This window comes from Phoenix dactylifera, chromosome 12, assembly GCF_051530095.1.
Source record: "Phoenix dactylifera cultivar Ajwa chromosome 12, Ajwa_hap1_PhDact_Kaust_v1.1, whole genome shotgun sequence".
Lineage (NCBI taxonomy): Eukaryota > Viridiplantae > Streptophyta > Magnoliopsida > Arecales > Arecaceae > Phoenix > Phoenix dactylifera.
Window position 1 is genome coordinate 20,801,401 of NC_143201.1, and position 22,327 is coordinate 20,823,727.

Genomic DNA, 22,327 nt, shown 5'->3' on the forward strand with positions numbered 1-22,327 from the left:
CAGTTTTAGTGTTCTAGTTTTATCTTATTTGGGATGTGGCTACTTCTCTTGGCATGACCATGCATCTTAGAGGTCAACAATAGAGTTTTCAGAAGGAACAGGAGGCTTGAGACTGAGCTCCAGAGTTGCAAAGCTAGGAGAAAATGTTTAATATGGTGTTTGGAGGGTTCCTGGATGATCACTGGAGGTATCATGGTAATAAGGTGGCATTGGAGTGCTAGAGCGTCTTGCCATAGATTTCTTAGTTGCAGCTCGTTGGAGGGTGGGTTAATGTTGTTGGCAGTCTAGTATTTGGGCTTTAAAGTACATGGGGTGCTAGAATGGGAGTTGTCAGGAATCTTGTTTTGGGTTAGGCAGTGAAACTATGTAATGATGTCAATTTTGCTTTGAGATACTAGATGTTACTTGACTGTGTTTAATCTTTCTCCAGCTAATCCTGGCATTGACATCTTCAGTGTGCAGTGAGCCTATCTGGCCCTCGACGGTTTTGTAGGATATAAAAAACATCTTAAGCTAAAAAATGTCAAGTGATGCAAGCTAAGGGTCCCCCTGTACCTCAAAGAGCAGCAGGAACAACCTAAAAGCAATTGGACCTACAAAGTTTAGGCCACGATTCTCCAAACATACATAGATTTAATAGAGAATATTAGCTAAGGTAGCAGATAATAAAGCATGAATCTGGATTAGTATATGCTTTGTTAAAACATCAAATTTAACAGCACAGCCTTCTGGCAAGAGATTATCAAGAATATCAATATTTTGCTCCAACGGGAAGCATAATATAAATTATGAATGACATAAGGATGTAAAATAAATGATAATCAAGGTGAAAATTTATCAACTCACCCTTGATTATTATTAAAAATTATTTGAGTAAGCAAAATTATTATCTGCTAAGGTATCTAGGAGAAACCACTTTTTTTCCCAGTTCGGTCAAAGTATACTCAAATTCACATAGAAAAATATTTCCCAAGAGTGTAATAGCGATACCAGGCATAATGATTCAAACTATCATTGTCTGAATATGTTTAAACTGGTGGGGTCTTCCATGGTGCAGCCAACAGATCACCAGTTCTAGTAAATTCTACAAACGAATCCTTCCATAGATGCAGATGACAATAATATCTTCATAAGATTTCAGAGATCTGCATCATGATCCGCTGCAAGTCAGTCAAACTCCATACACGATCAACAGTACAAATATAACATTAAACTCACATTGATGGGCATCTCTGCAATGACAAGACCACTGCTCTCCTCAAGTCCTTTCAGGGCCACCACTTCACCTCCAACAACCATGTTTATCACAATTCCATCTGCAGGACATCATCATATAATCATTTGTATAAAGCTGGGTAGCATATCTCGAAAGTTTAAGTGGATGGTAAAAGAGAACCTGCTGCTAAACAAGTTGACATGCGCCTCAAGTATGTTTCCTGAAAGCAAATTGTAACATCAATAGAAGGTCCCTTTTGCTTGGTGAGATTACATTGAGAAATTATGCAATTACAATGAAATCCTAACTGCGGACAAGTGCATCTCAGAACTGCTGACTATCCTGCTTGAACCTATTGCCTCACTATGACTATATCCAGGGAACAAATTTAAGATAGAATTGTTAAGACAAATCATGACGTCTAACAAATTGCATTTCCAAAACAGAACCTCCAATTCTGTACATAGTTCTGGATCAAGCTAAATCTCTTTTTAATGAACCCCACCAACCTCACCAAGGAATGGACCAAGCAATGAGTATCATGAGAAACTTTGACTTGAAAAGTTAAACAGATGTTTGTGTTTAGAGATGTTTCATTGGGCAAGTTTGAAGGTTTCCAGTTGCTGAGATGGTGGCATATTATGTATATACCACAAACAAATCAAAAAGTTATGAAGCTCATAGCATCCAAAAGAGAGCCAATTCACAACCTAAATTTTTGGTAGTAAGGTTGAACGTACTGCATCCTCTCCTCCCAAGTAGGTGCAATCTTGCTGCAGATGGCAGTCTTACAAAAAAATAAGAATCCAACTTGTGATGAAGATAACATAGTTTGATAAGAAGAAGCCCTTCATGCTATTAGTGTCGTACACATTTAATTATATAGGTAAATTTTGAAACATGGTAGTTGATGGGGAAGGAGATAATTGTCTCTAAATAGCATACAAAGAAGTTCAATTTCAAAATTGAAGAGTAAGAAATATATTAACAGCTGGAAATCATGTTGTTAAACATCAACACCTTTATTTTTTTCGTTTGAAAGCTCAAAGTTGTGAATATGGCATATGATGTGGCCTCTTTTACACCCATAAAAGAAGGAACAGCCTCTAGCTTTACAAGGCAGCTGCAGTGCAAAACAAAAAATAAGGAAGAAATATACATGATGCATAACAACCACAAATATTACATTAACCCTATTTGAACCTGAAAAGCTAACGAAATGCTAAGACATCCTGCAGAGTGTATCTTCATTTACTACTACTCTTCTTTATCAAGCATCCTGGGTCTGTACCTAGGTCCAAAAAGTTTGAAGTGGCAAATGAGAGTACGATCCCAAAGATCACATATAGTTCCATGTAGAAGATCACACCAAAGACTGTGATAGCTCCATGTTGAACATATGTTTATTGCATCAGCAGAGTCCAAGTAAACATGTAGTCAACATACGTGAAGGCATACTCACACAACCAGAAGTAAAACAACTTTCCCTAGTTTTGATCTCCTATTAAGGCTGTTTGGGTTAATCCTGTAGTATCCGGCGTCATGGGCTGGAGAGAGGTCATTTTCTTAATCCCGTGGTAATCGGGCTCCACAATCCCATGCTCTCTCTCAATATCCCTTCCTCCCCTGCTCTCTCCCCCCCAACCCCCAACCCCCCGAGCGAGCTCACACTCTCTCCCCCTCCCTCTCCAGCAATCCCACCAGATCCTGCAAGATTAACCCAAACAAGCCCTTAATGTCAACACTTCTAACAAGAGTACCCAGATGATATTTCAAAGTTTTAATAGATCAAATTATCAACTAAAATATTAAGGAGGTAAAAGCTCCAAGCCTCGACGTAGGTTTAGAAAGTAATAGTCTTCTTGGGTTGTATTGCATAACTATAATGTGAAGGTGTATGAGACTGATGTAAAATTTCAGTTGTCATGCCAACTCACGCTTCTTCTGTCACCACACTTGTCTCTCCCTTCACTGTTTGTTAAATTCCACAGCCACAATATATGTATTTTAGCAATCCAAGGGTTTGAATGTCTTATGATGCTGCATCTTGTATTAGAGGGTATATAGGCATGGGGCATCTCTTCAGGCCTCCAGTTCAGAGGCTGTGGCCCATTGCAAGGGCTGCACCGCATTACACCTGAAGTATCATCATGGAAGGCCTGAACCCATCTAGGGGTTCCAGGGCAGAGCCTTTAACCTGAATTTTGTATGTCTCCTTACTTAGAATTGCCACATAAAGTCACAAAATTACAAATAATTATTTATCAAAGAAATTGAAAATAAAATATAAAACAAAATTAGATTTTTGCCCAAATATATATCAACAGTTGCATCAGAATAGGCTAAATCAATTTCAATCCGATTCAATATTGAACCATGAGACATTTCAAACTACAATTAGATTAGAGAGAGCAAAAAAAAAATGGAAAGAGAATATTTGAGTTGTCAAGTACATAGATGCACCTTCTTTGTTGGTAACTCATAGTTTATTAAAACACGAGCTAAAAGAGGTGCCTCTCCTGAAGCAACAAGTGGCAGACAGGCATCTGTTACAACTATCATCCATGACTTGTGAGCTACATTTCCACATTCAAGGTCATCACCAGGACAAGCATTATTGATTTGACTCCATTCTGCTGTTGACTGACGGAACTTTTCTAGTACCAGCACACGTTCAGATTCAGCCAGGTCACTGTACTGCACAAAAAGGGATAATTGTAAACTATATACTAAAAGAGCAGTTAAAAATAGAACTAGCAAATAACATGTCACTAAAAGAGGACAATTTCGGGTGAAATCGAAAGTATATATAAAATATGATGAACAAAGGCAGTTTACTTGCAGAATTCCAGCTTCAAGATGAACTATAAGGCTAACAGCAACAAAATTATAATAGTCCACGATGATATAAGCTCACAAAAAATACCCAGTCAGAGGTTGATTCAACTGGTAATGACCTGGTGCATATAAGCTCTCTCAGTGTACCTAAAAGGTACTGGTTCACTAGGAACCATTGGACCTGCAGGCATGAACCATTACTAGCCAGCATTTGAATCCATGTAGTAGACTAAGTACTCTGCATCAGCAGCCAATCCATGATGATGACCCAAACTACACCACGTTAGCAGGGAAAGAAATCTCTCAACCTTACCAGCCATCTGTTTCCCAGAAAGAACAGGGTGAAACATTTGTCTAAACCAAGAAGCCTTGTCCAATCTACCTAAAATATTATTAGTCCTTACCTTCAGTCAACTATTAGAGCTCTTCTACTATCTTAGGACGACAAATTAGCAGAATATAAATGCAAGAACGAGATAGGAGAATTGCATCCTTGTAAAATATGATACAAAGGATAAATCACAAAGCCAATGCATTGAAGATAATGCAGGTGCAATTTTACAATTACCTAACCCATATACCCAACCTTCCTCATCCAACAAATGGTCTCATATGACTTCTACATTTGCACATACTCTGGCTTCTCACTTCCCTGCTCAACTCTAAGGGCGGTCTATAGTCTTTTGAACTTTGTTTTCCTCCACAATAGTCAATAATTAAAAATTAAATCTTTTGGAAAGTCTAAAGGTCAATCATGTAACAATTTTCTCCATAAATCCTTTGGAAAACCACAAAAAATTATTTTGCAATTTACAATAAAGTGAGCCTTCTAGGTTTTCTTCTACTGCCTTTGTGGCATGAGAAATAAAAAGCAGATACTCTTTATATTTAATATCAGCATTCTGACATCCTCATCAGCATATGAAAAGGTTAATGATTCTTCCTTTATGAGTAAAACCGGTCGGGGTGCCCAACACACGGCCATTTCTGCCCGCATCGAACATTCTCCTGGCGGGGCGGGGGCCCAGTGGGGCTGCTACGCGGGGGTGGGGTTGTCCCTTCCTCCCCCTTACCCCTTTTGTTTAGCAAAAAAAAAAAAAAAAAAAAAAAAAAAAAAAAAAAAAAAAAAAAAGAAGTTGAGTGACCCCAAAACAAGAGATTAGCTCAGTTGCATCACTTGTTTCCACGACGAACAAAGAGGGGAGGAAAGCATCTCTCAACTTGCACTTCCTTTCCCAGCCACAAATATGTAGAACATTTGCACAACCTAATTCTGAATGCCCTTTTATATATGCATGAAGGAATTGATTGGGGAAAAACTGAATTATATTACCACGGAGTCAGTCCCACACCAAGAGTTCACAAGCCTTTCTTCATCCTATAAAACACCCCCAAGATCCAACATTTGTCCCTAAAACAATAACATAATTGAGCATATAGAAAGAGAGTAGTCAAAGCCACCCACCAGGGAGGAAAGCGAGATGAAGGAAAGGTTGGAGACCGAGGCGCAGACGGCATCTAGCTCGTCTCGCGAGCTGCAGCATATCACCATCGGCAGCGACCGGCGCCGTCCCGCCACCCCCAGCAGATCCACTAGTGTCTCCTACAATCAGAAATCACCCCCTTTTGTTCACTCAAATTGATCAATATCGTAACTACGACCAAGAACTTGAAGAAGGTTACCATCTTGAACTGAAGCCGATCGACAGCGACGTAGTAATGGCGCCCAGGGCTGTTAATTTTGTACATAGAATCAGTAAAATAGAGACGACATAGGGAGGGAGGGGGAGGTGGGGGGGGGAGAGGGAGAGAGAGAGAGAGAGAGAGAGAGAGACCTAAAATGGGAGGAAGAAGAAGGAGGGGATGGAGAGGGGAGCGCTTCCGGGAGGTCTATCGCCGTTCCCCTCATAGCTCCTCGCCCTCGCCTTGCACAAAGAGAAGCCGGCGGGGCTCTGGAAGGAGCTGGGATTACATTCCTCGGCGCCCAGGGCCACCGTCTTTGAAACCTAATATACGTCAAACCAAATGGCTTGGTTCTGTGATCAAACCCTGGAGCCCGAGCACCTCAAGATTGGATCTAGTTGGCCAGGACCTTCTTTTTCTTTTGTTTTTCCTTTCCTTTTATCGGATTTTAGTTCAATGGCTGAATTAATGTTTCAAATTAAATCTAGGTTTTTTTCGGGTTTCATGTCATCATGGCATTTATAAGTAAAGGTAAGGCATTCCAATCTTTTGAAATTTGAGAACAATTTGAGAGCCAGGACAGGACAAACCCAATTGAAATTGAGGTGAGAATAGGATTCAACCTAGGTCATCACCATCCAACACCCAATGACCTTTATCAACTCTAACAGTTAGCCCTCTTGTTCTCAACTTCTTAATTTCTGCTTTCTGGTTCTATAATTCTTTTCCTCGTAAATAGTGGAATTAAGTTCAAATTGGTCTTTCAACTCAAGAAATCATCCTTAGTGCCACTTAGCGTTTAGGGCTTAGAGTTTTAGAAATAAAATAAAAATAAAATATGTATTCTTTAAATTTGATATAGAAATAAAATATATCCCTCTTCGAAATTTGACCATCATGGTAAATTCATGTTAAACTGTTGAGTTTTGTTTTAGTTCTTTTTTGTGCTGTTTGTTATTATTAACCTACGTTTGCACTATATGTTCTATGATCAACTAAATGCCTGAAATTTGATAATTCATCCAGAAGTATGGTGTGAGACGGTTCATAATCTCCAACCTTTCTGCTAGTTCTGTAATTTGGATCAGTACGCTGCTCAAATCCTTGGATGTGGCAATGACATTTATCAGTACAGGTCTGTATTGCAGAAAAGTCTGCCCAAAGGGTGGCATGATATCCATGTCCAAATGTGAACTCAATAATGGTCAGAAATCAAATACTTATCACATTCAGTTAGGAGTGGCAAAATATGACCCGATCCGCTAACCCGACTCGTGTTCGACCCGCCATAAACAGGTTCGGGTTTGGCCTAAACAGATTCGGGTCATAAACAGGTTGACCCGTTTAACCTGTTTATTAATTGGGTCGGATACATATTTTAAATGTCGAACCCGTTTAACCCGTTTAATATATGGGTTGGATTGGATCAAACAGGGCCGGCCCAAGCCTCGGCCCAAAGAAAAGCAATAGTTGTTGTTTATTACCTATCTCCACAGCCCACAGGTTGCTTAGCCCATAGGTCCAGCGTGATTTAATGAGATGGGACGGGGTCAGGGCGTCGCGTTGAACCCTCATCTCTCCCTTCGTCGCGTTGAACCCTCATCTCTCCCTTCATCAGGCCGTCAGGGAACCTCCTCATCTCTCCCTTCGTCGCGTTGAACCCTCCATGGACCTGGCTCTCTCTCTCTCCCCGTCGAATCCCCCTCGCCTCCCACCTCTTCGGCTCTCCCTCTCTCGTCGAAAGAAATCACGAGTCCCGATCAGAAAGGCGAGCGGCTCGGATAAGGCGGTGGAGCGTCCGATCGGGAAGGCGAGGGGGCGTTGGATCCGAGCAGCGGAACGGTAGAAGCGGCAGCGCTCGACGGAAGCGGCGGCGCTCGATGGAGGCAACGGCGCTCAGCGGTGGTGGCTCGGTGCGGCGCTGCAACGGCGGCACAACGGCAGTCACGGCAGATCTTGAGGCAGTGGTTTGACTGGTAAAGCTCCGGCGGCGACGTGGCAAGGCGGAGGCCACGGGCGGTGCAGGGTTGCGGCTCGGGCGCAGGCGAGGGAGGCCGCAGGCGGTGCGGGGTGGCGGCTCGGGCGCAGCCGTGGCGAGGGAGGCCGATCGGGGAAGAAGATGAGCAGTTAATATTTTTTTTCTCCTTTACCCTTCTGCCTCTCTCTCTCGGTCTCTCCTCCTCCTCCTCTCTCTCTCTCTCTCTCTCTCTCTCTCTCTCTTCCCCTCCTATCCCGCCGGCCCCCATCTTTTTTTTTTTCTTAAACGGGTCTTAAACGGGTCAGGTCAGGTGACCTGTTTATTAAACAGGTCGGATTCAGGTTGTAATTCCTGACCTGTTTAATAAACAGGTCGGGTTCAGGTTTATAATTTTTTGACCCGATTTATATCTGAGCCGACCTGTTTATACCTGACCCGACCCGATTGCCACCCCCACATTCAGTGCTCAAACTTGAACCTGACCAAACAGCTAATTGAACATGTTTTTGACACTTCATACTACATTCGAGTTAACAAGCTATTAGGCCCCAGTTTCAGACGCTAGAGACTGCCCATCGCCGGAGGCTTGGCAATCACCTTCGGCGCAGAGTCTCAAGTCTCTGCCGCACCTGTTTTCTTCGCATTAGCGATTCCACTTCCTGCAGCAAGTGGCTTTGAAGTATCTGTGCTATTCCTGATAAACCAAGGGCAGCAGCATGAATCATGATATGCAACATCAATCACATTCCGAAGACATATATTAGACCTCTACTAAAGCGATATACAGATCTTAAGTACAATCTCGGTTCAACCAAAACTCGATGGAGGGCCATTGCCAGAATAAAGGCCATGATAGAGTCCCAAGCCATGAGATTTTTTAGGCATTATGCAGTATTTTGATACAGTTCTGCGAGATAGATTGAAGAACAAACTACATACTAAATGAAACCATACAACAAATACTAATGGACTATGGAGATTGCAAATGATTGCCGATACCATCCCTCTGTAATCAAAATGACTATATGCACGTATTTTACCATGCAGTGCTAACACAATTTACCATTTTAGACTTCAACCATAGCAAAATTCATATAAACATACTCGACCTGTTCCCCAAAAGCCTATACAAATAAATTATAAATTTGCATCATATCAGCTTATTAAGAACAAATTATCTTATTATACATGTTCAACAAAGATGAATGAAAATTTGTAGATACAAGCTGAGCTATTGAGCACTTCTTCTGGCAAGGGACGTGACAATTCGAGGAAGAAGAGATTTTTTCTTCTTCCTTACCTTGGACCCTGGCACAGAGTTCTCGGGGCTATCATCTGACATGTATACCCTCGGAACGGACACGGGATGGACAAGAACATCAGCTTCTTCCTTACTAAAGCTTTTTGGTTCGCTATGCTCAAAACCTCTGGGGGGGCTCCTTGAAGGATTAACAGCACCTTTGGCAGCATCATTAGCTCTCCTTTGCTGTTCATGTATGGCTCTCCATTTCCTCAACTCCTGTTCCACAGCCAGTTTCCCTTCCTTGGCCTTCTCAGCCCTCTCCATTGCAACTCTCTGTGCTTGCTTCCTTTCACCCATCACCCGATATGCTTCCTCCAGTTTTGCTAAATTCCTTGACTCAGACTCCTTAGCCACCTCAATTTGAGCAATGGCAGCTGTCACCCGCTCGTGGGAAAGCTCCTCGGCTTCATGAGCTCTCCTAGTAAGAATGAGGTATTCATCCAATGCAAGAGTCACTCCGCTAGGAGAGTCATCACTCCCAACACCTGCAGCCTGCTCACTCTCTTGCAATGCTTTGACTGCTGCAAGCGCCAGCTTTTCTGATGCTTTAGCTGCCTCTATTTCCTTCAAAGCTGCATTCAATCTGATCTCTGTGGTGCTTGCACCAGCCTTGGCTTGTTCTGCTTCTTCCTTGACCTTTCTTAGCTCTTCTCCTGCCAACTGAGCAACTGACTTAGCATGATCCGCTTCCTGAGCTGCTTGCTGCAGACACTTGGGTATCTCCACCATCTTCTCTCTGGCTTTTTTCTCCTTCGTCCGAATTATTTCTATTTCTTGTTTTGTTCTATCGAGCTCAGCTTCGAGAGAAGACACTGCTATAGATGCCATCCCCTCCCTCCGTTGCAAGTTGGTGAGGGCTGCTTTTTCATTTTCAAGCTTCGACTTGAGGGATGAAGCTGCAACTCTTAAACGATTAACTTCATCCTTAGCTTTCTCAATCTTTGCTTTTACTTCCTCAAGCTCTCTTGTAGAAGCTAATGCTTCTTGAGTGGATCTCCCAATGTTCTTTGTTTCTTCTGCATCATCTGTCAGTTTCTCTTCCTCTATTCCCTTGGACTCTTGGCTCAGCTTTGCTTCCATATATGCTGCTAGTTCAGCCTTGAGATTGAGAAAGAGAGTTGACGCTGTATCTAATTTTGACTTGAGATCCTTTGCCAACAAAAGCTGTTCATTTAGCTGTTGCACCTCCAATTCAGCTTGCTTCAATTCTTTCTCCCAAGTAAGACAATCTTGTTCTCTTGCCAAGGCCACACCAATTCTATGTTCTTCTGCTTCAAGATGTGCGGCGTGAGCTGATTCTAGTGATTCCTTTGTTACTATCAGTTCTAGAGTCAGTTCCTCAACAGTCTTCTCAATCCCCTTGGATGCAGAAACAGCCTCTTCAGCCTTTTTGATTGCCATGTCCCTTTCACTAATTAATATAACATACTCTTCTTGCAGTATTTTCAACTCCGATTTCACAGACTTCAATTCTGCAACTGCTGCTTCATGCCTTGCTTTGGCAACCCCTATTTGTGCCTTGGCTGCAACACTAGCTCCATCAGCAATTCCTTGCTCCATTTCTTTGACCCTGAGTTGGGCAAGTTCCAAATCCTGTCTCCCCTGGGCCTCTTCAGTTTGCGCCTTCTCCATGTTCAGCTTTAGTTCTTCTACAAGTCTCTTAGTGCTGTCTAGCTCCTTCAGTACTTGTGCTTTAGCCTCCTCTGCAACTTCTGATTGGTTTTTGTATTCTGGAATTTCTTCTTGTACCTTCTCAAGCTCCAGTTGGACATGCTGTCCTCGCTGCATTAACCAAATCAATAAATTTAGAAACCTCTCTACAAAAATTGAGATGTCATGAGATCTCATAAGAATTGGAGAAACTATCTGAAGTCATGAACACAGATTCTTTTGAAGCAATATTAGAAGTTCACACTCTAGGTTGTAGGAGGAAGATTCTTGTTCTGAAAACTGTAAGCCAAGCCAGGAATAAAGAGACCAAATGGAAGTCAGCTAAAAAGACCTACCAAGCTTTTATGAAATCCAAATTGGGAGTATTTATGAAATAAATAATGATAATACTATTTTTGGAAAACATGTTACATAATATTCTTTTCTTCCATTTGAGTTCAAATGAAATTGTCCAGCTTCCACCTGCACGAAAAGCACAACGACAACTCAAATGTGCTTTGGCTCTTAAAGGCAACAGTAACCTTGACAGGAAAAGGAAAAAGGAAATAAAATGGAAGGAAATGTGAAGAAATATATGACCACATAGGGCATGAAGGACGCAAAGCATATCATATGCTTCTTAGAAGGGAGGAATAAGTCTCCAAAGAGAATCTGTATTACCTCTAAATTCTGTGCTTTGTGAGCTTTCCAATCAACAATTCCTCCAAACTTGGCAACAGCCTCCTTGACAGATTCAAAAGGTGCTGCAGTGTCGACAAGGCCTCTGTTTGCATACTCATGTTTTACATGTTTAGAAGAATTAGCTGATTCTGACATCTTGTGTGTACTTCCAATCTCCACATGGTGATCAAGCATATCGTGCAGCACATCAGGCCTCTCTTTTGTCTTTTCCATTTCAACAGAAGTAGTAGAATAATTGTTGCTCTGAGCATCATGGTTTGTCTCTTCTGTCCTTTTTATTTCAATCGTGACAGTAGAATCATGGATGATCTGACTATCTTGGGGCATCTCTTCAGTATTTTTTATTGCAACAGTGGCTGTAGAATCATGACTGGGTTGAACATCATGGGGAGTCTTAAAATCATGAGTGATCACATCAGGGGGCATCTCTTGAGTATTTTTCATTTCAATAGATGCAGTAGAATCATGGTTGTTCTGCACATCTTGGGGCATCTCTTCTGCCTTCTTTATTTCAACTGTGGCACTAGAGTCAAGACTGTTCTGAACATCGGCAACTCTATCAGAAACCCTATCTTCAAGCTGATGTGGTATGTCTTCCAGTTCTCCCAACATATCCAATGAATGAGGTACTGGATGACTAAGCACTTCTGATGACACAACTGCAGCATCGTAGCTGGTAGCCTCTGATACATTTGACTTCTCCAATGAATTTGGTGTATTGTGATCCAATGATGAGCAATTAGGAACATCTTGCTGAACTAGAGTCTCAGGATCCTTTACCATCATTCTCTGCTGATGATCAGTGTCAGTTTTTTCATCAATAACTGGGGAAGTCAGGGATTGCAGGGAAGTTGGCAGACATTCTGGTGAAGGCAACGATGTGGTCAGAGAGGATTCTCCACAGTGATTGTCTTCATTGGCCTTTGATTCTTGCATCCCACAATTAGTAGGTTCTTAACTTCAATACCCTCTCTCTATATACCAAAAACAAAAAACAAAAGAACACAAAAAACAGCACAAAATTTCATAGAGTGAGCAGTGTATCATACAACCCTCAAAACTATAGTCCACTTTCGAAAAAAGGTAAAGATGTTTCAAAAAAAATAAAATAAAATTCACCCATCCATAATTCCATATACATAGGCAAACACTGTGTACTGATACTTAGGTCATATACAATCCATTACAGCATATACAATTAGTGCCCAATTAATGTTTCAAAATATTTGCTTTACCTAATCTTTTTTTTTTTTTTGCTAATACTATCTGCAGATTGTAAAGACCATTTAACATTCATTTACAAGATAAATTGCTATCTTATCAAGACTACTACAAACCTGCATGATCCTTTTATATCAATTAATACTCAGATTGTCAATTGAACATCTAGTGCATCTCACAGAGTAAAGAACAACTTTTTAGATAAAAGATTAAGTGCCCATCCAAATTCAACTGTGTGTACAGTGCCCCTATACGATGGTTTGATACAGGTAGAGTTGGCAATGGGTCCGGTCAGATTGGGCTTGGGTCAGGGTGCACTGGGTCCAGGTCAAAAAAACTCTCAATCCATGCCCAACCCATTTCTAATTGGGTCGGAAATTGCAACCTCATACCCAACTAATTTATTTGACATAAATCCATACCCACCCACCAACCCATTTAAGTTTTTCTCATCAATCATATATATATATATATATATATATATATATATATATATATATATATATATATATATATATATATATAAAATTAAAAAATAAAGCAAAGCATGGTATTCAAAGATCATAAACAAAAAAAGTAAATTGAACTTCAAGTATATCATCATAATCATAATAAATTTAGAAATTTATAGTATATGACAATCGTGAACTAATTAAGGCTAAAACTAGCAAAAATATAGCCACACATCCTAAAATCCCGTGGCCACCTTGTCCGTCACTCACTATAACTTTTTTTTTATGTGAGCCAAACTATATGAGAAAAATTAGAGACAATCAACTATGTCAGGTCCGGTTCCTGACCGGATCACCCTAGGTGATCCATCACCCAACCCACACATTTCTAACTGGGTTGGTATTGGATCGACCCGAAATCAACCTCATTACAAAAAAGCCCATCAAAACCCATTTGTGTCAGGTGAGTTTGTGCAGGCAGGCCCAGGTTAGATTTTGCCACCCCTAGATACATGTAGGCCAGATTGATTGAGTGCATAATATAGAAGCCAAAGAGCTCTCACTTTGACTAATGAGTAGGGAAAAGTAGAAAGATAGGATGAGGAATTTTGAGTACGCATAAAAGAGATGGATGAACAGTAAATCCAATTATATGCAGGCACTCTAGCAGTCTTGCTTTAAAGTTAGAAACAGAACTCCGTTGAGCTCTCTAAACCTGTTATACCAGCGTATTACACAAACAGCAATGGTTCAGGCAGTGCCTCAAACTCATGCTAATACTTTCACCAGTCTTAGAGAATGACCTTAACTAACATGATTACTTTTCCTTCCCAGTTATTTAGATCACCACCATGAAAGGATATTCATCCACTTCACAGCTTCTATTTTATGTGAATATAACCATCCATCCACCCTCTCTTTTAGAAAGATCACAAGATCAGAAATATCATATCTCATCTCATATTATAGTTACAGTTGTCCACATACTAATGCACCAATCTCATAGGACACAAATTCCCTTGTCATGTCATAATCAGACATAAACCCCCATCACGCTCATTCTCCTGTGCCTATAATGCAGAAAATGAACATCCATTCATTTAGTTTCATGTAGGGCTCGGACAAGATATCTCTCATGCTCAGACATCACGCCCACCCTCATCCTGTAACCATATCCAACAACCATTATTTCACCAAGCATGGGAACTCTGTCCTTGAGTAAACAAGTAGCAACGAGAATAATTATAATTTTCTTGGAATTAATTTTATCTTTTGCTGAGCGCTACCAACATCTAGTCTTCACCTTTTTCTTCTTTCAACCTATGCTTAAACCAAAAATGGTGAGCAAAAATGCATCCAATTACCATTCATACGACTCCAACTTTAAATTCCTCAATTCACGTCATTACAGGTATTGGTGTTTCTGCAGTCCAAAAAGAATTCCCTCCACTTATCTCTATCTCTTCTGCAAGTGTACAAATGACAACTACCCATTTCATCATAGGCGAAGAGACTCAAGCACTGATTGTTCATAAGTGATCACATATCCATGCTCTTCTTGCTCTCAAGTAATATTTGCAATTTCCCGCTAACAACCATCTCACCATTATTTTTGTGCTCTGGTGATAACTGCCATCCACAACTACCAAACAGACACCTAACCCGCACCCTGCACATGATATAGCATGATATCATAGTCATCAATGCAAAACCACCTCTATACCATGATAATCAAAACCACCCACCAAACATTTCTCAACCCACACCTGGCTAATGACTATTGCCATCCATTAACAAATTATACAATGGACCAACACCAAATATCTCTTGCACACATGTCAACTAGAGAAGTCTTTGTCTTGAAAGTTCTTATCACAAACTTTTAATCTATCTAGCAAGCAAAACCTTAAAGGAAAAGAACTTTGGATGTATTATAAAATCATGATATTTTATGTTTATGTTAATTCTCTGGAATTACATGTTTTTATTTTTTGTACAAAATATTGTAAAAAAATGATAAAATGCCTACAGTGATGACATTGAAACATTTTACTTTCAATAAAAAATTCAGTACACAAGGTCTTCACTCTCGTCCATCTTCAATTATTCCTTCAGGTAATTTTTTCTTTTTTCAACCAAGTACATAACTAAAAACTTCAATATCTATTTTTTTTAAAAAAAAAAAGTTGCAACCTATGACTAATTGTAGAGTTAGTTCTTCTCTAAAAATTGTATAACAATCTAGCATCAAACCTCCACTCATTTCATCTAAGATAATCTAAGATAAGATGGGCACCAATGAGTTAGAAAAGTTAATCAAAATTAGTTCATCAAAAACTTAGGTAAGTCACCTCATGTTAATCTATTAGGAAGCAGAATTCAAATTAAGGCTCCAAATAACTACATTTCTATCAGGTTAAAATTTCAAGCTCACAGGGTTTCCTCCAATTGCATGGTCAAGTAGCCTCCTAGTATCACTAAATAATTTGAATTATAACAAGCAGCAACCAACACCCGACATCAAAACATACAAGATCCATTCACCATAGTCATTAACTTCAGTGCTTCAGCAAAACATAAGTCAGAAAAGGGATACAAGAGGCAAAAAAAATAAAAACATTTGGCATAAAAAGAAAAAGCAACTTATGAATGATAGCTTAATCTAGTAACTCTAATATGACGAAAGAAAGATATAGATGAAAAGTGGTAAAGGATACTAACAAGGGAAGTTATTTAAAGATTTACTTTTGCAAGTCAAGGCTGTTGAAGATGCACAAGGTATACATGTAACAATTCCAAAGAAAAGGGAAGAGGAACAGGGATTTTTCTTGGGGTCTTAGGCGATACTTACATCATAGATCTTTTACAAATTCATAGAGAACAATTAAGCTTAAAATGATATTAGTAACGCCACATACCAAGGATTTAGATCCTAATGGAATACGATGGCATCCTTGGTCATGCCATTTCGACAAGAAAATAGGACCCTGAGGGGTGTGGGACACCAATTCTCTCTTGAACCAGGGTATCCAAACCATCCCTCTTGCATCCTGACACTTGGGACGCACCAAGATGGTCGGGAAGGATCGAGAAAACCCATGACATGATTGTTTTTATTTTTTCCTTTTTATTCTTATTGTTACCAATTGTTTCCGTTAAAGTTTGCAATCTCAATACTAGACCTCATATCGGTACCATGTTGATACAGTGTCGAACTCCCAGCATAGGGGTTGGTTCGGCATACTAAGACTTGGTACGCCCCTCATATTGAGTCTTAGTTCACTACTGGTACGGTACAATACACCCAGCATGGGGCAGCATGCACCGATATGGTGAGCCTCGTCTAGAGTAGCCCCAGTATGGGATGTTATGATTGGAATACTGAGACTTGGTACGCCCCTCATATTGGGGCAAACCTTGCATGTTTAGTTCAAAGATCAACATGTTTCATTTATTTCTTTTTATTTTTGGAACTATAGGTGGCAAATGAAACTGTAAGATCTATAGAAACAAGAAAGAAAGATGATTTCTCAAACAATATACATTAGTAGTTGAGTACACTAACAACATTTATAGAACTGAACAAATTTTAATAAAGATGAGCATCTTACTGATATATTCCCCAAAAGGAAACTAAACTTGAGAAAAAGGAGCATATGAACACTTTACCATCAAAATTACATGTAACCCTTATCCCTTAATTTTAGAGTATGCCAATTTTATCCTATATAACCTTTGGTTCCTTTGCAACCAAGGTTCAGCTTTTGTTATGTTCGATAGGCTGTAACCAAAATATAAGCTTTGGACAAAAGGAGAACTGCTGAAACTAGCCAAAATCAAACAGTTGTTCAGATTATTTAACTCAAACAATTGACATGTCACTTTGATAGTCTATGTTTTGGTCAGAGGTGACCCAAAGTCTGTTAGCTTCAGTTCAAAACCCAAATAGCCAAAATTGGACAAAACCAAAATATTCATTTCATATCGCATTTTGCAAAACCAGTGACGCTTAGCGCAAAATAGAACCTTTGAGAGAAACACAATACAACCGCATGAAATGCCTGAGATGACCTCAAAACAGTCCAATTTTGAAGTCAATTCTTTTACTTGAAAATCTGAAAATTTTAGTTGAGACATTCAACTATACTCTAGGTCTAGACCTTTTATTTTGTATGGATGCATGCATTTATATGCATTTGCATATATGATTCAGGACTTACATTGACTGAGGACAAACAGAGAACACATTGTGATGGTGCAAACATACAGGGCAGAAGATTCTGTGGCTCTCATAAGTTGAGATATTAGCATGTGTCAAAGCATATTGGCAAGGATGGAAAGACCTAAGGCAACATGGACGAATGTTCCGACAAAGGATTTGAAAAAACTTTGAATAACACCACAGATAGCCCATAATAAGTCAACCTCCAACCGTTGGGACAAGGCTTAATGGTTATGGTTATGGTAATGGTATGTTATGTATACTCACTATACATGCGTATGCATGTAGATAGATACAGTTGAACCAAAATCATAGCATGAGGATTGAAGGCTCAATTTTATTAGGGCAAGATCAAGAAGGGAACATCTAAATTAGAAAGACGTATCATTAGACATGCTCTACAACATCTGAAATGCAGTACCTGTCCAAAGTACTTGAACATTGTTCATCATGATCCTATACAACCAAAGTACTTGAACAAAATTTTTTTGGAGACCTGACCTATTATCAAGCATTCACTAAATGGAAGGTTTACCAAACATTGAATAACAGACTTGTTTCATCTATAACTAGGACCACTGAACCAATCAAATTTTGGTCCACAAGTAACTTAAAGTATGTAGAGTTCATTGAATTGTGAGAATCGTTGACTTGGATGACTCACCATACATGTTGGCACGAGATGTTACCAAAATAGTTATGTGCCAATAAAATTAAAGCATTCCTAATATGAATGTGTTTACATGAATACACATGCATAGACAGCATGCACACGCACACAAACATAGAAGGAAGGGTTAGCATACAAAAAAGGTGAGAAGAAAGATTTTATACATGCCGCCAAATAAGTCAACGATCTTTCTTCTATTTTCAAGCACCTGAAAAAGGATAAGACCATTCTTGTAATTCAACTAAGAATTAAATGCAGCTAAAGAAGTCACTTACATGGTACATGATGGCATTTTTAATGTTAATGCCTGATTAGATTATAAGAATACCATCATTATTTTTCAAATTTCAAGTATAGGGAGATAAAGGTTTTTTAGCTCATTCAGCGGTTTTGAGCCCCTCCCTTTGCACCCTGTTTTAATTTGATCTAGAGGTCTTAAAACATATGGAAACCAAATTTCAACTGTTTTTGATGCGTTTGAGATGAATCAAATCAAAACATAGTGGTGTGCTATTTAAATCGTTCATGTCAAACAACTTTATGCACAGGCAAGAGGCCTCCAACAAAAATAATTTTCTATTTATAGGCATTCTAGACGTAGTATATCATATCCAGCCATTCAATTCTTCACTTTAAAAACCTCCATCTTTGAATTTGACTTGATATGTGGACAAAGCTGGTTAGCCTTATCATAGTCTGCCTCATGGTATGCCATACCAGCCCGAGCAAAGCAGTACGGGGCATACCATACCATACATGTTCGATATCGGTACCTGATACGGGTGGCATACCAATACTCGGTACACCAAAAAAATTTCGTACCATACAATACCGACACTTTGCTAGTGTGGCATCGGTACGAAGTCCGGTACCGAGACAACGAATCTTGGTCTGCCTATATATTACATTTGTGCTATTTGAACTGCCCATTTCTAGATGATACAGGGACGAGGGGTCTGGAAAATATAAGTTTCTAGTTTAAAGGTAATTCAACCATTGTTCCAAGTGTCAGCCTATACTAGGCCAGTACTAGCACTCAACATTCAGTTGATTCTACGTACCAGTTGAACTAGTTGGTATTGTTCGCCCATATTTGACCAATGACAACTCGGCATGGGTTGATACAGCCAAAGGGGCTCCTAAGTCCTTGTTTTTGTTTCAGCTTAGAATAACACATGTTGTACCAATTACTGGCCAGCAAGCCTCACGTCAAAGGCATTTAATCGTTGCTTTAGAAGAAGTAGATCATATCTTATGGTTTAGGTTTTCCTTTTAAAGCCCCATGTATAATTGTGTCCTAATCGGATCTGGTCTCAAATAGTTGACCTTACCATTGTTAGCCTACATATATAAAGACATGTATGCATGCATGTCACAGAAATTAGAAGCATTATTTATATCAAATATTTCCTTATTCCAATTCTAGTGGCTCTTTACTTTGCACAAATTTTGTTCCCATAATATTTCTGCTTTTGACCTGTGTCACTGTCGTCTTTGCCATATTTTCAATAAATTCACTTTGCAAGCAGGTTATAATTGAAAGTATTATGGTTGGAAAATATGAAAAAACTATCTAATTTGTCCAACTATTCTAATCTAACAGATAATTGGCATTTGCATTCTCTCATATATACAGGAAAAGCAGGTGTAAGCACAAACTGATGCAGCAACAGAAAGGAAGTAAAGTGAAAATCGATGCACAAAGAGAACCAGATGGTTGAAATGAGAAAAAGCAGGAGTAAGGATAGAAATATACCAAAAGCATATAATATTTTAAACTATAAACAAATCAAAGCTGATGGGAGAACAAACAATGTATAATTTACAGTGAAAAGAAGAGACTAGCATAGAAGTATGGCTTGTGAAGTATCCTAAATTTTTTTTAATATCCATTCAAACTTTGTTCTTGATATTAACTTGCGATCTTGCTTAGCTAGTATGAGAACAAAACAGTATACAGTCTCCATTCAGACTAAGACAAATCACTTAACAAAGGAGGAAAAAGAGAGAGACATCGGATGCTTAGCTTCTTACTGCAGATATGTATCAAGTTACATCATAAATTGAAAGATATTTGCAGATATGCCACTGATATTGGCAGTCTGCAGTGAGAAAAATTCAAAAAAAAAGAAGACTCTTAAGAAATTGTACCTTTGGAATCAGTAGAGCAAATCTAAAGAGAGGAGGATGCCAACCCAAATCCACAACCCAATTAGAACGACAAAAAAGAAATAAGGCTCGAGAATGAGGGATGCAAATCACCATTCACCAAAAGAAGCCTATATATAGGATTGAACTAAAAGTTCAAACTGCAGCAGGAAACAAGGAACGTACTAATCGTTTTATCATCTATCTCCAAATCAGAGAGAACACTAAAGAAACACTACTAACAGCAAATTCAAGTTACCTCAACTCTTGATGCCGGCTTCTTCAGAGGAAATTCTAACCACAAAAAAAAAAATATAAAGGGAAGAAAATAAGGAAGGAAGAAATAGCGATACAACAAAATGGGTTTTCTTCGAAATTTTTAAGCAAGACCTATGCTTTACCACCCACAGATTCCACAATTAAGAAGGAAACCCAAACTTTAATCCGCAGATTCACATCGAATCTAAGCATCTAAGCTTCAAGCAACCAGTCAATTCACACACACACAAAAAGAAAAAAGGCCGTATCTTTCAAGTTCAATTTCCCTAATATTCATCAACAATTCTTAACTGAATCCATGCAGATGAAAGAAATATAAATCAAAGTATTTTCTCAGAAAGAAGAAATAAAAGCAATACTTACTCGTAATTCTTTCTGAGCCAAGCCCTCCAGAAGACCTCTATCCCTCCGAGAAAACGAAGGATTGCAAAGACTTTTTGGGGCCGAGAGAGCGAGATAGCAGCGATGCACGTGCGCGAGGACCGGACCTCTTCACAGTCTCGAACCATGTCTCCCTTCAGTAAGCTCTGACCCCCGCCACCCCACCCTTCCTCATTTGATTTTTATTTATATCTTTACAACAAAATAATTCTTACATCATCTTTTGTTACTTCAAAAATATAGGCTTCAGTTTTTTTTCTCGATATGTAGAAAAAAATTTATAAAAGAAATGAAAGTGAAGGCTGACAAATGTGACAGGGGGTGGCGGAGGCGCCGCCTCACCGCTTCCTCTCAAAAACCCAAATCCCAACCGATCTCTAACTGTCCGCGTAATATTTTTATGCGTTAAGAATCTGCCGTTAAGAGTCTTGGTATCAGGGGAAACGGACGGTGGATCTATCTATCTGTACAGAAATTTGTATGCGAAGGAGTGGATGGGACGGCGGTGGGAAGGAAAAAATTTGCCGTGGAAATTTCTCACATGTGGGGGGAGAACAAAGGCCTCATAAATTAATGGGGATGTCGGGATCCCAGTCAACGATATATTTTTATTGAAGAATAAAAAACAACAATATAGTAAATTAGGATTCACGACTTTTCTACTGGAATGAGTCATGAACCAAATATGATGTCTCTAAAGCACTTCTCAACTAAAATATACTATATAATATTCTTCAATACACCTCGAAGCCACAAAAAGATTTTACCAATTTGATTGAAATTCAACTCAAATATACTATATAAAATTCTTCAATCCACCTTGAAGCCACAAAAAGCTTTTATCAAGTTGATTGAAATTCAACTCTAATCTTTTACTGAAAGTTTAAGTCAAAGCCATCTTCAGAACAAGTATTCAAGCACATGAAATTGCAATATATGTATTAAACTATGCCCAATAAAAATAAAAAATAAAATAATTGATCATAGGGCATCAAAATTGCTAAAAACTTGAAGTTAAATGGATTCGGGTTGTATCATTCATGCAAAAGAAGGATTCACCGTCTTTCATGTGAATCCATCATTGGATCGCCCACCATGCAAATCTCAAAATACTCTGGACTTCATCATTTATCTGCTTGCATAAATCTCAAAGCATATGTGGATGATCCAACAGTGGATTAACACAACGAAATATGAATCTTTCTTTCATGTGAAAGAAATAACCCGAGTCCAAATTAAACATGGATGTCTTTGTGAATATTCGCCGATGACAAATAAAACTATGACTAATTTTCATAACAAACACTCCACAATAGATTTTAAGTTAGCTTACCGTTATTTTATTTATATAAACATGTCAATTCGTGCATATATATATATATATATATATATATATATATATATGTGTGTGTGTGTGTGCCCGCGCGCGCGCGCATATACATGAACGCATGTAAAAAAAATATAGTTGGAAAGAAAAAAGAAATTAAATGTTCTTGAAGAAGATATAGTTGTTCAAATTTGCCTAAATAAGTTCAGATAATTAGAAAGAGTGTCAAAAGAAAAATATTAGGTATAAATAGCATG

The 22,327-nt window shown here is 39.0% G+C and overlaps 2 protein-coding genes across 4 annotated transcripts; both read right to left on the bottom strand.

Annotated features, from left to right (window-relative positions):
• Window positions 1–711: 711 nt before the first annotated feature.
• LOC103701901 (initiation factor 4A-like protein) lies at window positions 712–6,261 on the bottom strand. The gene is made up of 7 exons (XM_039130068.2): window positions 5,890–6,261; window positions 5,738–5,786; window positions 5,520–5,657; window positions 3,680–3,913; window positions 1,397–1,436; window positions 1,219–1,316; window positions 712–1,145 (listed from the first exon to the last, which is right to left on the bottom strand). Exons 1-7 carry the CDS (start codon window positions 5,961–5,963, stop codon window positions 1,128–1,130), a joined length of 651 nt encoding a protein of 216 aa, XP_038985996.2. The 5' UTR covers window positions 5,964–6,261; the 3' UTR covers window positions 712–1,127.
• A 2,519-nt stretch (window positions 6,262–8,780) lies between these two features.
• On the bottom strand, window positions 8,781–21,122 carry LOC120103751 (protein WEAK CHLOROPLAST MOVEMENT UNDER BLUE LIGHT 1-like). Of its 3 annotated transcripts, none has more exons than XM_088708981.1 (4): window positions 20,726–21,047; window positions 20,343–20,377; window positions 11,350–12,344; window positions 8,781–10,800 (listed from the first exon to the last, which is right to left on the bottom strand). In XM_088708981.1, the coding sequence occupies exons 3-4, from the start codon at window positions 12,304–12,306 to the stop codon at window positions 8,947–8,949; spliced, it is 2,811 nt and encodes a 936-aa protein (XP_088565107.1). In that variant the 5' UTR covers window positions 12,307–12,344; window positions 20,343–20,377; window positions 20,726–21,047; the 3' UTR covers window positions 8,781–8,946. The 3 variants fall into 3 exon arrangements, with proteins under 3 accessions (XP_088565107.1, XP_088565108.1, XP_038985997.2); XM_088708982.1 differs by lacking the exon at window positions 20,343–20,377 and adding an exon at window positions 18,100–18,143 and having other exon boundaries at window positions 20,726–20,852; XM_039130069.2 differs by lacking the exon at window positions 20,343–20,377 and having other exon boundaries at window positions 20,726–21,122.
• Between the last annotated feature and the right edge of the window lie 1,205 nt (window positions 21,123–22,327).

Excerpts from the sequence above, each read along its gene's own strand:
- LOC120103751 (XM_039130069.2), bottom strand. The coding sequence starts at position 12,306 with ATGCAAGAATCAAAGGCCAATGAAGACAATCACTGTGGAGAATCCTCT. Across the intron at positions 10,801-11,349 it reads ACAAAGCACAGAATTTAGAG|CGAGGACAGCATGTCCAACT; the intron begins GTAATACAGATT and ends TGGTTAATGCAG.
- LOC103701901 (XM_039130068.2), bottom strand. The coding sequence starts at position 5,963 with ATGAGGGGAACGGCGATAGACCTCCCGGAAGCGCTCCCCTCTCCATCC. Across the intron at positions 5,658-5,737 it reads ATCGGCTTCAGTTCAAGATG|GAGACACTAGTGGATCTGCT; the intron begins GTAACCTTCTTC and ends TTCTGATTGTAG. Across the intron at positions 3,914-5,519 it reads TCATCTCGCTTTCCTCCCTG|TACAGTGACCTGGCTGAATC; the intron begins GTGGGTGGCTTT and ends CTTTTTGTGCAG.